The sequence below is a fragment of the Saccopteryx bilineata genome, chromosome 6, assembly GCF_036850765.1.
Source record: "Saccopteryx bilineata isolate mSacBil1 chromosome 6, mSacBil1_pri_phased_curated, whole genome shotgun sequence".
Lineage (NCBI taxonomy): Eukaryota > Metazoa > Chordata > Mammalia > Chiroptera > Emballonuridae > Saccopteryx > Saccopteryx bilineata.
The window spans coordinates 155584396-155600613 of NC_089495.1; the positions used below are offsets into that span (position 1 = coordinate 155584396).

General features: G+C 35.9%; 1 protein-coding gene across 4 annotated transcripts in view; it reads left to right on the forward strand.

Moving 5' to 3' along the window:
* Positions 1-16218, forward strand: part of CEP112 (centrosomal protein 112) — a 471596-nt gene that overhangs the window by 129089 nt on the left and 326289 nt on the right. For all 4 annotated transcript variants that reach the window (XM_066235884.1, XM_066235886.1, XM_066235887.1 and 1 more), the window contains exons 14-17: positions 138-267; positions 1197-1289; positions 2422-2481; positions 10419-10498. In XM_066235884.1, coding sequence (XP_066091981.1) covers positions 138-267; positions 1197-1289; positions 2422-2481; positions 10419-10498 — 363 coding nt within the window. The remainder of the gene's footprint in view (positions 1-137; positions 268-1196; positions 1290-2421; positions 2482-10418; positions 10499-16218) is intronic.

Sequence of the window (16218 nt, forward strand, 5' to 3'; positions counted from 1 at the left end):
GCTTTTTAAAAAGTTGATAAAAATGTTGATAATTATTTGATATATTGAAAGATAATGCAGTTGGATTTGGTTGACTAAAGATTCTGTTCTAGGAACTGACTTTAAATACATTGGGAGTGCATTTTCTTTTCTTTTAGGCGCAACACACTGCATAAAGAGAAAGATCATCTCATAAATGATTATGAGCAAAACATGAAACTGTTACAGACCAAAAATGATGCTGATATAAACCTTCTGAAAAAGGAACATGCCCTTTCAGCTTCTAAGGTATTATATCTATGCTGGTATATATACATACAAAGTGATTTACATACATATATAACGTACAAAGTATATAGTTATTTACTTTACTCAGCTTAGGGCTGTAGGTAGCCAGGTAGAAGCTATTTGGCATTGGAAATTAGTCTCTCCTTTGCTTTATTCTTGAAATGACTGAAATAATATTTATTGGCATTTAAAATACCTAAAATACTAAATGTCTAATATGTAGCATGGCATAAATACTTAATAAACTGAATTCTGCCATAATAAGTTAACCCTTGTACCATAGTTTTTAAAAAAGGAAACGTAAAACTCCAAGAAGAAATGTTCACTTGTGCTAATAATGTATTTTTTAGGGTAACTTTATGCATTATTATTATTTTGATATCTTGGTTATGCTTTAGTTTACATTTCATCCTATGCACATATATGAATGAGTGTCTGCCCACGATGTACATATATGAGTGGCTTTCTATCCACTGGTGCTCGCACGCTTTGTGTCTAAGAAGTGGCACTTTCTGCAAAGGGAATCCATTAGGTACAATTCTCAGGCAGTCAGTCATGCGATATTTCATGAATTAAGTGTTCCAGAGGATTTGATTTTAAAATTGAAATTGGAAAGTTTTGTGTAAAACTTTTTCTGTAAAGCCAATTATTTCTGCATGATGATATTTACATAACTTTAAATACTATGCAATATTCAACATATATTTTTACTTTAAAAGTTGGAATTTTTAACACAAATTTAAAAAAAGAAATAAAAGATGGGATTTTTTTTTACTTCTTTAGAAAGCATTTTAAATTCAGATGTATAGATCATTTTGATTTTGATTGAACCTTCAGGGGATGGGGGGAGGTCAATTTGTTCAACTAGAAATGATAAAATGGTAAAAAGCAATATTCTTTTTTTATTATTATTCTCAAAATTATTCTAGGCATCTGGTATGATTAAAGAATTAGAACAGAACATCTGTCAATTAAAACAGCAGTTACAGGAATCAGAACTTCAAAGACAGCAACAACTGAAGGTAAGTCTTATATCTTTTCACAGAAGAACAATGGCTAAAGCTTACCTTTCCTTTTCTTGGCTTATATATACAAATAAGAGTAAAAAAGCCCTTAAAAATGTAAGTGGCCACATCTGATTCTATTTGTTTTTTGACATGTAATTGACATGTTATATCCTGTGAGTTCCAGGTGTACATTCATATTCATAGTGATTTGATTTTTATATACGTTAGGCAATGATCGCTACAATAAGTCTAGTTACCATCTGTCACCACACAAAGTTACTACACTATTAATGACTGTATTCCCTAAACTGTACATTACATTTTCATTGCTTATTTATTTTAAAACTAGAAGTTTATAGCACCTCTTAACCCCATTCCCTTTATCTATTTTGTCCACCCCCTAACCCTTTTCCCCTTTTGTTTCCTGTATCTATGAGTCTTTTCGATTTTATTTGTTCATTTGTTTTGTTTTCTGGGTTCTGCATGTATGTGAAATCATAGTATTTGTCTTCCTCTGACTTATTTCACTTGGCTTAATACCCTATAGGTTCAAAGAATAGTTTTCTCCCTTTAAGTTGTTATTTGCCAGTCTTCATAATTTATTTTTCCCTTTCCCCTCCCTTCCTTCCTCCTTCCTTCCTCCCTCCCTTCCTTTTCCTCCCTCCCTTCCTTTTCCTCCCTCCCTCCCTCCCTTTCTCTCTCTCTCTTTCTCTTTCTTCTCTCCCTCCCTTCCTTCTTCCCTCCTTTCCTTCCTTTGTCCTTTCCTTCCTACCTTCCTACCTTCCTTTTCACATCTTTTAGATCTTTCCTCTTCCCTCATGGTCAAAACATACCAGGGACTGGTCTATGGTATAATCTCAAATTTATTATTTCCATGTTGGTTCAGTTGGTCATTTTAAGTAATCTTCTAATGCTAAGGGTTACGTAGTTTTAAGAGTAGTACATCTTGTGATAACTAAGGTTTTATGACCTCTCACATAAAGCTAATCATGCTTCTATTTGTAGTTCAGAAAGTTGGACGGTTTTTACAAATACGTGAAATTCAACCTTTGTTATCAAGCAGATTTATCTGTTTTCTTAGATTACTAATTTTATTAATTCTAGTAGCAATTTAAATATAATAAAAATAAATATTTGTCATTTATAGGATCAAGAAAATAAATTTCAAATGGAGAAAAGTCATTTAAAACGCACCTATGAAGAAAAGGTAATATATTTTGTGGGAAGCTACATTTGAAATAGCAAATGAAGCAATTAAAAAAAGAATGAGAGTTTGATTTCTATAAAGAAATATTTTAGTCCTTAAAGAATAATTTATGCCTAAGTGTATATCAGCTAGCTAGTTATGAAATTTTTCTTTTTTATATTTATAAACAGCTTCAGTTCTATTATTAGTTATATCAACATTACAGCACAATTTGTATGTTATACTTAATGAGCAAAGAGTATATATGTTAACGTGTCATAATAACACTATAAAATTTATTTCCTATCATTTAAAAAATATGACATAATTGTTGAGAGTTATTTAGTGTTCTGTTGTATAATATGTATACTAAGAACTCTAAATATTTAATCAAGGAATATAAAACAATGAAGACTTGTCTACTAAAAATTGATTAGTAACTATTTCTTATTATTTAGAATAGTGAATATTTATACTGAAATAAGCTGATATCTCTGTAATCAGCAATAACTAGGGATTCACCATTGACGTCTTCGGCAGTAAAGTGGAGAATTCTGTGGTTTGTGACTTCTAAATTTCAGTTTTGAATTTCTTATTTGCTACAGAACATAGAAAGTGAAAGAGTAGCAGGGAGGCATCTCTGCAAACCACTATACCACCAGTGCTTTGGCTAAAAGAGTAGTGGGATAGCCAAGATTCTGTTGCTGCTTTTCTAATTATTTATTCTTCTAACATTTATCAAAATAATCCATTTGTAAAATACACATATAATACAAAATGCAAAAAGTGTTAACCCCTCATCTAATTAAAATACATACAAATTATAATTAAACAGGTTTTATAGCATACAATTCTTAAAAAAAACTGTAATATCATGTCTTACCTATCATATAGTCACTCAGCAGTTCTTCATTAAATACTTTTATTGGGCAAATATTGTACTAGGTCCTGGGACTGGGGAGAGGGGTAGAGGATGAATTAGAGATTCTCTTCTCCAAGAGCTTAGTGTCTAGGAAGAAGAATGTTTATGTCATTTGGAAAAGTATTTCTACAGACATGTATTGATCCAATTATGTGCTCTTTAAAATTATAATAAATTTTCTTATTGCGGAAGCCTTTTTTTTTTTTGGCCGCAATTTGAATATAGCTCAATGTAGGAACTTAAATATACCTTTTGTCTATAAAATGGTATCTGAGCAGGAGAGGGAAATATTGCTTTCACTGAAACAGAATTTTTTCAGTTTCCTCTGTTGAGCCACGCAGCTTCATAAATATTTTACTTCCCAAAAGAAGACCATACATGATGATAAGCCTTGCTCCCCACTGTATAGGCAGCCACAGCCTCTGGGTGTGCTTTTTAGTCCATTGTTCATTCTTTAGGCAATTCTCTGGCTTCCCGTTAGTTAAGGAACGCCCTCCTGGCCTCCTGCTCCTGGCCTTCCACTCAGAAGTCAGCCCTCTTCTGGAGAGATGGTATCAGGGTACCTCTGAGGCAGACGGAGGGCCGGAAGCCAGGAGGAAGGCATGCACTAAGTAAGTTTAAAAGAATGTATTCCTATCCCCAACTGTGTTAAGTCCTACTGAGGACTGTTAGCTGGAGAGATGGAGCTGGAAAGGGTCTTTCTCCTACTCCTACCTTTGTTCGGTATCTCTCTTACCCACCAGGTGAGCTGAGGTTACTGCATCAGCGCCTCTGCCTGGTGGACACAGACAAGGAACAGAATGTTAGAGCTCAGTTCATCCTTACCACTTAGCCTTCCCACCATTCCTAGTCTATTTCACTTCAGGGAGCAGACCTAAATCCTTTCTGTGAGGCATCAGAACTACAGCTTTGCCCTTCCCCTGAGCTATCCATCAGCCTAGCTGTTTAATAACGGAACTAGTTAACCTGTGTTGATTGTTTTCAGTGTAAATAGGACATGTCCAAATTAATAGCAACTTTTAAGTGAAAAAGAAGCATATTTGTGCATATTGCCTATGTTTCCACATTATTTATAGTAGAAGAAAATATTACTCAGCATGTCACTCTTTGTTTTACAATTAATTCCATAATCTCCCTGTTTTAAATTGGCATCTATCTGTTCTTCTTTCTTTATTAATCCTGCTGTGATCTCAGTCCTTGAAGATTTGATGTCTTGTACCCCCCTCAGGGAATATCCCTTTTGACTGCTCAAAGAGCTGACATAAATCTTCCATCACCCTGGAGTGTGTAACTGGATAGTGAAATGGGATGTGCAGGGCTTTTGTGGGTTAGACAGTGTTACAGGTGTGACAGGTGTGTGCATTCAATAGCTTTGGGTATAAAACTTGGTCTGAATATTCAGGAGGAGGAAATGCCATCTGAGTGACATTATTTCCTCATGCCAGCATGAGAGATTCTCACTTGTCTTTGAGGTAAGAGAAAGAGCATCAGACGCTGTCCCTAATTTAAGCACACACATTATCTAATGGTCTTTATTGATCTCTAGTGGCCATTGCCTTCTCTTAAGATCTTTGAACATCAAACAAATAATAGGTAGTAAAACTAAATGTCATTGTTTGATGAAGTATCCTAATCTGTTAAATCAGGAAATGGTTAGGCTAAATGATTTTACTAGCAAGGAAACACCTGCTTCCTACAAATAACCTGTTGCTGTTTTCCAAACAGGCACCAGAGAGCAAGAGATTGTGGTGTTTACCAAAAGGAGTTGGGGGCAGTTGTTAAGCATACATATTCAAGAATGTGCTACAATTGAAATATCTACTTACAATAATCCTGATGTATCTCTCTAAGGAATGAGATACAAAGACTGTTGGAATTCAGAACCACTAAAAATAGTTATTTCATGCTTAGCATTCATATATAATCCTTTTAATTAGGTTAAAATAATTTAAAATTTCCACAGCTTTATGCATAATATCTTATGTAGTATTTTCTAACTACTACTGGCATGATTTTCTTTAAGAGTACACGTACCTTGAGGTTTGTCTTTAAAAATGCATTTGTGCTATGAAACACTTTGTAGCAGTCCTGCAGCCTAGTCTCCCATTTTTCGTGTTGGGAAGCAGAGGTTGGAGCAGTGCGGTCACCCAGCTAGTCGGTGTGTGGGGGTCAGCACGGCTCAGCGCTCTGCTGTGCTGTGGTGTTTGCCGCAGGTCCCCATGTCCTTGTGCATAGCAGAACCTTTTCCTCTCTACACCAGTGCTCACTGCCTTCTCACTTAAAGTCTTAGGATGAAAAAGAGTACATATACATATAGTAAATGTTCAATAAATGTGTTCATGGATACTTAAACCTTAAGTTATTTAAAACATATTACAACAATCTCATGTTTGAGAATATATGCTGTATCTTGACTTTCTGGTTTATCATTATTTCTATTATTAAAATTCATATTTGGTATTAATATATAGTAGGGAAAGGGTTACAAGCAAATTAATTCAAGCCTTATTCCCCACTGCCGTTAGTACCTTAAAAAGGACAGCATCATCTCTGTCACCCACAACTATCTGAAACATAGGTAAAAACCAGAAATATAACCTCAAAAGGCCCTTAAGTATCCATCACAAATATATTCAGTTAAGAAGAAACCAACCATCCAACCCAGAACAGCAGTTATTTGCTGTTCTAGTGAATCAAGTACTGATTGGGCCGGGTGCTGGGGATATAAAAATAAATGAGTAACAGCTTCTTGCTGTAAGGAGCCCCAGCTCAAACGTCTGTGCTTTGAAACATTCATGTTGAGATCAGAGGGAAGTCTTATTCTTCCATTCAGATAGTTCCATTTCTGCGATAGAAATGGTTCTAATAGTTTCAAAAACATAAATGAGGTCAAAGTGCTTGGGTTAGCACACTCACCAAGCATCAGAAGTGGCCGCTGTAAACTTGACAGAGGTTAAGAGTGAACTGTGAATGATAAAGGGCACTTGCAAGAACTCCAGCTTCTTAGCAATTCAGGAGCCATTTTCTGAAAGGGCAGCTGGTTCGTCTAAGGGAATTACTGCATTGTGGCATACTGTGATTTTGGGTGTTCGTAATGACCTTGAGTTTTCAAGAAAATGTTTGTGTATAGAATATTTAATCTGAGAGGTTAATGATAATAATTTTTTAACAGTTGTTGAGCATTTATTATGTTCCCAATATAATTATAACTTACTAACTCATCACAACTTTTGTATTTACTCAATGTTATCCCCATTTTTCGGATGAGGCAACTGAGTGTGTAAATTACTATGAAGGGTGGAGACGAGCCCATGGAGTCTGTCTCCAGAGCTGACATTCATAATCACCATTAAAGTTAGATTTCTCTCAAAAATGTTTAAGTTTTTGAAGTTTTCACTTAAAGGGGTTAATCTCAATTATACAGTACTTGCTTTGCCAGCAGAGTTCTGAGTCCCAGAAAACAACTGAGCAGCAAACACAGGGGAAGCCCCTGGTAGCACAGCCCCCGGGAGGCATATGTGAAATCCTGGTGACTAGTCAGAACTCTGACAGTGGCTCCTGGTTAGCTTTCCCTGTAGGAAATGGACTGCCCACGCCTAAGAAGCAGGCCCTGGGGTGTGTGTGGGGGGGCTCCTCCCAGTAGGAGTCTCCAGCCCCTCCTGGGGATTTCCTGGGAACCAGACTTAAACTGCAGCTCTGAGGAGCCATGCTGGGAGACATAGGATAGAAATAAGGTCACACCCCTTGTACTTTTTGTCAAGCACTAAATCTTAACAGATAATATACTCTTCAAGAATGGAGTAGGAGAAAAATGTCAAAATGGGACCAAGGAATGAGAGCATTATACTTGGAGAAAGGAGTTTTTCTGAAAATGTGCTATTCCAGAAGAAAACATCAAGAGATTCATCAGTGGGATACCAGAAAATACGATGTCTGGGACAGAGGGACAGTTTTCATCAGGCAAGAAAATGACGAAGGGCTGTGGGGACCTAAAACACAAGAAGAGATTCGCAGCCCACACAGGAGTGGGTTAGGGTGGAACGAGAGTAGAGAATCATGGCAGTCATATTAAGGATAAACCGTAATTTTTTGAACTGCAAAGGAAAAGGGTAAAGAAAAAATTTTGAGAAAGAAGATAGGATTTAAGGCAGAGAAATAGAAAACCAGTGTACAACAATTGATATTTCTGAAGTGGGACTTAGAATAAATGAACTAAAAAAGACATGAGAAAACTTTTCTGAAGGTCTGTGTAGGCAAATTTTATAGATCTACCCTGTATCAGATAAAAATCAATAAAAAGATTGAAATGCATTTGAATTGCAGTACAAAATTTCGTCTTATAAGTACCCAGACAAGCATGTGAGGACAGCAAAAGTCAGCTGACTTTAGTCCTTTATTTCAAATCTAAATTTCCAAAAAACAGAATGACATATGGTTTGTTTTTAGCTGCACATGTTGTGACTCAAGAATCTTATGCAGACACATTCTTTTGTGTTGAAGGCTATAAAATGACATTCTTGGCATTGCAGAGCTTCAAAGATCGATCACTTGGATGTTCTTTTGAAAATAAAATTTTTGGATGATATACTTGAAACAACTTAAAGATAAGCAGAAAAAGCAAAACAAAACAACAGAAAATACCCAAGAGAAAAAGCAGTGGTGAATGCCAAAATTAAAACAGTGATGACTTTAATATTGTACGTGATACAAAACAATGCAAGTGTCAAAGAAGAAAATTCTCAAGAGATGGGATGTAAAGTTAAAACAGTGTTAAAACAGCTCTATGGGTCACATTCCCAGATTATTTTATGTAAAAGAAAACCAACATGGGTGAGAAGAAGAACACGTATGCTAAGCTTTTTTCTAAATGAGAACATTGAAGTTCATTTTTTATTGCTAAATGGTAGAAAAATCTAGGTTAAAATAACTATGAAATCTTTATAGTATCACTGGTGAAATTAAAAACTGTCTTTCTCAATTTATCAGAACATGGAGGACTTTGGAACAAAAACAAAAAAAGCCGTATTCATAAGGAACATAAAAACTAGGAAACATAACAAGAAATTACATAAATAAGAATATTAGAGATAACAAATCAAACAGTCTGTCTTATTAAAAAAGAAAATTTATAACTTGGGTCTGAAGCCAAATCTGTGTGATATTTACAGGAGAATTAAAATTAATTAACAGAGGTGGCACTCCTGGAAAAGTCACAGGTGTGACATTAGCTATGCTGGTACTAGTTTCTAAAATTAACTGCCTTCTCACTTTCATTCCTCAACCTTCCACTCAAACAGATTTGCTTTTCTTTGTGTCTTTATTTAAGTTGGTATTTGAATTTTTACTTAGGAATTTATTTCAAGAAAGGATTTTACTGATATAAAAACATGTTTCCAAAATGTTCATTATTACTTCATATCTGAATTTCATTTTGAGACTTTCATTCTTTTATTCTATACAGTCAAGAAACCGGAGCAGTGTTGGCATGGTGCTTCTGTGGCTGTAGTGAAGTGTTTGCTCCAATTTAGCAAGCTTACTGTGTACCAAGCACTGTAACACATACTAGGGTCCACCATAAGTAAGACAGCAATTTCAAACTTGAACCCGAAAGAATTTTGGACAATAGAACTGCTCCCTTTCCCATGTAAAGTGTTTAGAATATAATGGCAAAAATTTGCGATACAAGTTAGTTGCTTTCTCCCCCCTAATAAGGTAAGTATTTATGAGGTATTCTAATTTTACCATTTAAAATATGGAAGAGGAGCTCCTGTCTCCTAATTCTCCCCATGGTCCACTCTTCCCACTATCTGACATGTTCTCTCTATTTCTCAGTTTTTTTTCTCACCTTGGTGATTGCTGTCATAGCAACCTGTAGAAGCCTTTTGATATTCTTCTGGAAAATTTCCTCATTTCTTTCTGTCCACAAGTAGCCATTTTATGTATGTATGTATGTATGTATATATGTATGTATGTAAGTATGTATGTATGTATATATGTTACTAAAACACCAAGGGAAAAATACAAAAAGATTATAAAAGGAAAAAGGAAAAAAATATAGGGTTTTTGAGTTAACTAGATCTTCATCCAAATTATTATAAATAGCTAACTACAGGTATTTTTGGGTAGCAGTGACTCAGTGTTTTGGAAGGTTTGTGATTGTGTGTGTTGTTGGTTTTGTTCTTGTCCCTCTCCTATCCCCTGTACCAGCAGTGGCACTTTTAGGCTCACCTGGGTTGCTAGCAGGTATGTAGCTGCTTGGTGTACCCTCTCCACAACTGAGTGACTTGAATTTTGCCCCCCCCCCCCCCCCCCGCCAAGCTGGCTCTGTACTCTCAATGGCCATTGGCCGTGCAGTGAGAACTGGGGCTGCTGCTGTACTCCCCCCTTTCAGTCAGCGGTACCAAAGTTCCCTTTCCCTGGTTTTAGATCCAGGGAATGCTTTATTCCCACACTGGGAATGCTTATCTGCATTTACGTTTGAAGAGTCTTCTGTGAAGTCAAATTTTCATTTGTTGTTGTCACTCACGCTGCCATCCCACCTACTCAAAGGATGCCACATTTAGGAAACAGATACTCATGGTGGGGGGACTTCCTCCTAAATTCAGCAAACTGTAAAACAGTTATACCAATCATTCCCAGCAGTGGAAGAGGACTATTCCATCATAATTTGTATGTGTTTGGGAATACAGACACATTACTTATTGTATTCTGATGCTCATGAGGTTTCTTTCCTTTGGCTAATATGTAATTTAAAAAAATCCAAGCAATTCCTCCCTTTTTGAGATTTTTATGTTATCAGTTTATTTTCCAGGGAACCCACATACCAGGTAGATTACTAACTTTGACCAGCAAACTGGCATTGGAAGTAGAGTATTGAAATAATTATATGGTAAATGGTATGGTTAACTATGTCTCTATCTTGAAATATTTAAGTCTAATTTTATATTTAAAGTGGATTTCAGGTTGCTGTTTCATTGGTTGTATTTCTCCCTTGAGCAAACTTCTCTGATAAATTTTACATGTTTTGTCATGGCAGGTTCATGACTTGAAGAGTGAACTTGATAAAGAAAAAGAAGACACTCAAAAGAAAATCCATAAATTTGAAGAAGCTTTGAAGTGAGTAAAATTGTAACGTATTTAATTTAAAAAATACTCTTATTCTAAATTGTGAGCCAACTTAAGTAGCCAGAACCTAAAAATCATATTTTTATAATAAATCTGCTATGGTTTAGTTTGAGCCACTTTCTGTCATGAATCTCTATTTTCAGAATTTCATTGCCAGGCAGTCATTTTTTTTTTTTGTATTTTTCTGAAGTTGGAAATGGGGAGGCAGGCAGTCAGACAGACTCCCACATGCGCCCGACCGGGATCCACCCGGCATGACCACCAGGGGGCGATGCTCTGCCCATCTGGGGCGTCGCTTTGCCACAATCAGAGCCATTCTAGTGCCTGAGGCAGAGGCCACAGAGCCATCCTCAGCGCCCGGGCAAACTTTGCTCCAATGAAGCCTTGGCTGTGGGAGGGGAAGAGAGAGACAGAGGAAGGAGAGGGGGAGGGGTGGAGAAGCAGATGGATGCTTCTCCTGTGTGCCCTGGCCGGGAATTGAACCTGGGACTCCCACACGCCAGGCTGATACTCTACCACTGAGCCAACCGGCCAGGGCCTCCAGTCATTTTTTTAAAGAAAAAATCAGTCCAGCTGTTTTTAAGTGATAGGATTGTAAGAAAATAGAATGTAGTAGTTTCAGAGGCTTTTTCTTCTTAAATGAAAACAGATAAAAAAAAAAACAGTAAGATTTAGGTCTTAGAACATTTAGAAATTCCTCTATAGATTTTTTGGAGAAATGTGAGTAATGAAATCTTTCAGTTATATTTGAAAATGAACTACTTACACAGGCATTGTTTAGGAAAGGTTTTGCCTCATGATATAAAATTTAAACATGCACATTCAAATATTAGATTTTACTTGTCTTTGTTATTTGTTCACTAAGTTGATTAGATCCTACTTTATCACTAGATTTATCTGGCAGTTTTTAGGAGGAAAATATAGATTTTTTTCCACAAATAATGAGTTCCCACCATGTCTCAGGCAATGTGTAGTCCCTTCCCGAACCTTATAGTCTGGGTGGAAAGATACTAAAGAACTTTGGCAATTATATGGCAGAGTACTAAGAACTCTAGTGCAGGAAAGGTTCACAGAGTACCTGACCCACGTAAGTGAGTTAAGAAGGAAAGCTTACTGGAACTCAGTGTATCTGGCTAACTCCAAGGAATCATCTAACTCATTCTTCCTGCATCCCACTTACACTTCTGTAAGTGTAAGAATCACTTACAGAAAGGCCAAAAAGAAGACCCAGGATCAAACAAACTTAGTATCAAGTTTTTTTCTGGAAAGATTGCATAACCATTCCCTCTCCCTCACTTTTTGTTGCAGTGGATTGGCTGAGTTGCTGAATAGAACGTCTTACAATAATTTATGTACCGGGCATCATGGGCTATCAGTTTATCTACACAGGGACTCATTGCTATTGTTCACATCGCCACCTGTGAATTAGATGAAGTCAGGAGGGAACTATAACATTCATTAAACTTTATGGTATTAACTGTATTTCATACTCTAACTTAAATAATGACAGAACGAGGGCATTCTTGCTTTCCTTACAGATGGGTTGCCCTCCTTTATTCCTTATTCATTCACTTTTTCCTCCTTAAAATGTTCACTGACAACTTTGTTCATTTACCCAGTATGTTGCACTTTTGTTTCACTTTGGTTCTACTTTGTCTCTGTTCTTTTGTAATTTTATACATTTTTAATTGGCTTGTTGATTTGCATTTTATATCTCTGAAGGAAGAGATAATACCTTTAAGTGAGTAAATCAACAAATATTTGTTTAGTATTTACAATGTCTATATGTTACAGTATCATAATAAAAGAAATAGAAGGCTTAGAAGCTATATAGCTCAAGACCTAATGCTGTTAAGATTTTATAGTCTAGATCAGGCATTTGAAATACTTAGAGTACTAGGTATTCAGTTGTTGACAATAAGTGCAGCTGGAATTCAGAAACATTTTTTCAGTGGGGTATTGGGAGTTTGTGTAAAACAGTGTAGTATCTTTTAATGTTCACTAATTGCTTATGAAAGAACCTTGAAGCCTCCATAGTTTTCCATATACAATATAATCATTTACTGAGCCAAGTAACACTCTTTACAGCTTTAAAGGTTTTTACCAAAATACCAAATTTTACTCAGAGTTAAAAAAGCTATTTTAGATTTTTAATAAAATTTTCCTATAGATCTATTCTTCCCATTCCTTATGTCAGTGATGTCTTTATTTTGACTAAATTTATGATTCTAATAATATCACACCTGGACTGCAGGTTAATCTGGTCTGAAAGCAGAGTTGAGTTATTTTGTGGTCCAAATTTCGCAGTAAATAGCACAAGCTGGCTGTTTTTCCAAAGGAAAATATTCTTGGGTTGTAGGGGGTGCTGCTACTGTAGATCCTTTTTATTAACTTCCAGTAACTAAAGTTTATCTGATATTGTAACTATAAATGCTTTGAATTGTATATGTTCATTTTTCATTTGTCAAAGAAATTAAAGTATATGGAAAACATATAGACTTATGAATGGGAAATGACCATATATAACAAAATAATTTGGTGTAAGTCTTTGAAGTTTATATATTTTTTGGAGGAGTTAAAATCTATACATTATAGATTTAGAATGTATAGATTTGGTTTATTCCTTTTAAAGTATTCAGTGAAACATTCCAAAGTCATCTATTTGATTGATACTATTTTCAAAATCCTCTTAACTTTTTGCATTGTCAAATTGTAAATGTTTTCAAAATTTCTACCCCGACACTACTAAGCTTGCTGTTTCTCAGTTGATATTGAAAATATGTAGTAGAAATTCCACTAGAACATCTACTGTAGATCTTTAGATGATGTGGTTATTTATAAATGACCCACAGGAAGTAAGCCCTTCTTGAACTAAAACATTCTTTTGGTTGTAGTTGCTGTATATGCATATATATGTATGGGAGTTCTGTCTAAAACTCTTTAGAATGCTACTGACTTTTTAAAATGGTGACTCCAAAAAGCACTGTAAGTTTGAAGTACTTTCAGGATTATATCATTTAAATAATTGATGAATATAAGAAATAATAGTAATTCCTATTACAGTTTATTTTAGTAAGGAAATAGTTCCTGTATTTCTTTTCCTTTTTCTTTTTTTTTCTATTAGGTTTTGAGTTATGATTAGGTTTTTTAATATTTTATTTTATTGAATTTATTTTATAATTCAATATTATACTTATTAGTTTCATGTGTACAACATAGTGGTAGACGATCATATACTTTACAAAGTGTTCCCCCTAATATTTTAATACCCACTGGGCACTGTACATAGTTATCACAATATCATTAATTCTATTCCTTATGCTGTACTTTGCAGCTCCTTCACTATTTCATAATAGTTCCTGTATTTAAAATATATAAAAAATGACAAGTAAAATATGTTTTTATTTCTAATGCAGACTGAAATGGCTTATAGTATAAACAAATGACATATAATTGAAACTAAAATATAACATCAACTTGTACAGGAAAGTGGATATTGTGCCAGAAATGAAATTATTTCTGTATTTAAGTTCTCAGTTTTCAGACGGTTCTGCGAGGCATTTGAGTTTCATGTAGGTTAAGAACATGGACTCCTAAAGGGGACCCAAGATGTCAACAGAGTGGGTGGAAGACACACTAACCTCCTCCCAGGTCCAAACTAGAATTACAGCTAAATTATAGAACAGCCAACCTGAATAACCCACTGAAGACTACCTGAAATGAAGTCTTACCACTAAGGATTTACAGAAGTCACATTGAGACAGAAAATCAGTTAAAACGTCCTACCATAAATGAACTGTGCTATTAAATAACACCTGCAAAGTTTAAAAAAAGAAAAAGAGTGTGGACTCTGAACCCAGCTGTCGTGGATCCAAATTCCAGCTCAGATGACTAGTTGTGTGACCTTGGGCTGGTGCTTTACTCCTCTGTGATTCAGTCTTTATATCTGTAAAATGAGGAGAATAATCATATTTAGTTTGAATCTCTTCCAATAAGAATATTGCTTGTTACTCTTTTGCTAGCCCTGCTAGTTATTGTGAGGCATTCCCAGACATTCTGGGATACAATTGCTCCACGTTTTATCCTTCCCTTGTGGCTGAATTCTTAAGCTTGTATGCCTTTTCTTGATCCTGTAACATATCAGGTCAAGTACTGACAGTCTCTTTTTTGTTTTAACAAAAGTGGTGCTAACACTCAAGTTTGTGGTCTCTCCCGGGCCCTCAGGTTTGGGCAGGTTTTCTGTGTGCTCTCCCTAGCCAGCTTCCAAAGCTCACTCCAGGTGCCACCCCTGGGATACACACAGTGAGCCCCCCACAGGTTGGGGTGTATGTGGGAAAGGCACACAAGGTGCGAGGGATGGCTGTGGATCTGTTGGGGGCCCAGCAGCTCATGGGCAGGCTTCTTGGTGATGTCCATGATGTAGGAGCAGGATCTGTGTCCCTTTAACACCCTCCTGAGAATCCTATCCTTTCTCACTGCTGCTCTCAACCCCTTGGTCATGCAGTTCATGATTCAGGACTCGATGGGGCAAGATAGCAGTGAGTGCTTTTGCTCTGCATTTAGGTTTGTGAGATATATTGTTACATAACATTGTAGTTCACTCATTCTCATTTACTGAACAGCACTTTAAAGTGAACACCCCACAGTGTATTTATCCATTCTACTGTCATGATCTATTTGGGCTGTTTCTAGTTTGGGGTTATTATTAAGAGTGCTGCCAAGGACATTTTTATTATGTTTCTTTTTTAAACACATACACACGTTTATGTTAGATATACACCTCCCTCCAATTTTTATGTTGTGTTAAGTAAAATACGTTCGATTACTCGGTGGCTTGGGACCAAAGGGAAGATGTTAATGGAGGCCTTTCCTCACTTGAACTTCACCAAGGTGCAGTATTGAACATCCAGGTCTGCAAACGCAGTCATTATGTTAACTTTATTTGTTTAGGGGATCTAAGACATGAGTATCTGACTCATGGACCTGCTAGTTGGTGAACTGGTGATTATAAACGAGCAAGTGTTACAAGTAAGGAAATAGTGTTAAAAATTTTTAAGGGCTTATAAGAAATGATGACATCGGATCATTTACAATAACATGGATGGACCTTGACAACATTATACGGAGTGAAATAAGTAAATCAGAAAAAAAACTGAGATGAATCCATACATAGAAGGGACATAAAAATGAGACTCAGAGACATGAACAAGAATGTGATGGCAACAGGGGCGGGGGGGGTTGGGGGAGGGGGGATGGGGTGAAGAAGGAGAGAGGGGTTAGGGGAGGGGAGGGGCACAAAGAAAACCAGATAGAAGGTGACAGAAGACAATTTAACTTTGCGGGAGGGGTATACAGCACAATCAAATGTCAAAATAATCTAGAGATATTTTCTCTCAACATATGTACCCTGATTTATCAATGTCACTGTATTAAATTTAATAAAAAAACAAAAAATAAAAAATTTTTAAGGGCTTATTTTTAACATATTCTTGTTTTCTTTTTTCATATTGCTTCCTCAGTAAAGATTTCTGTTATTGGGGGCTGTTTTTTATTGTTTGAAAATGTGTAGTCATGTGTTCATATACCATTGCCTTTATAAATACAATTTCACTTGCAAATAGAATTTTTTAGAAGCAAGTTCTTGATGTTTCCTGGGTAATTCAGAATGTTCTTGAATTATATTTTTATTTGACCTGTTCAGAAGCCAGTCA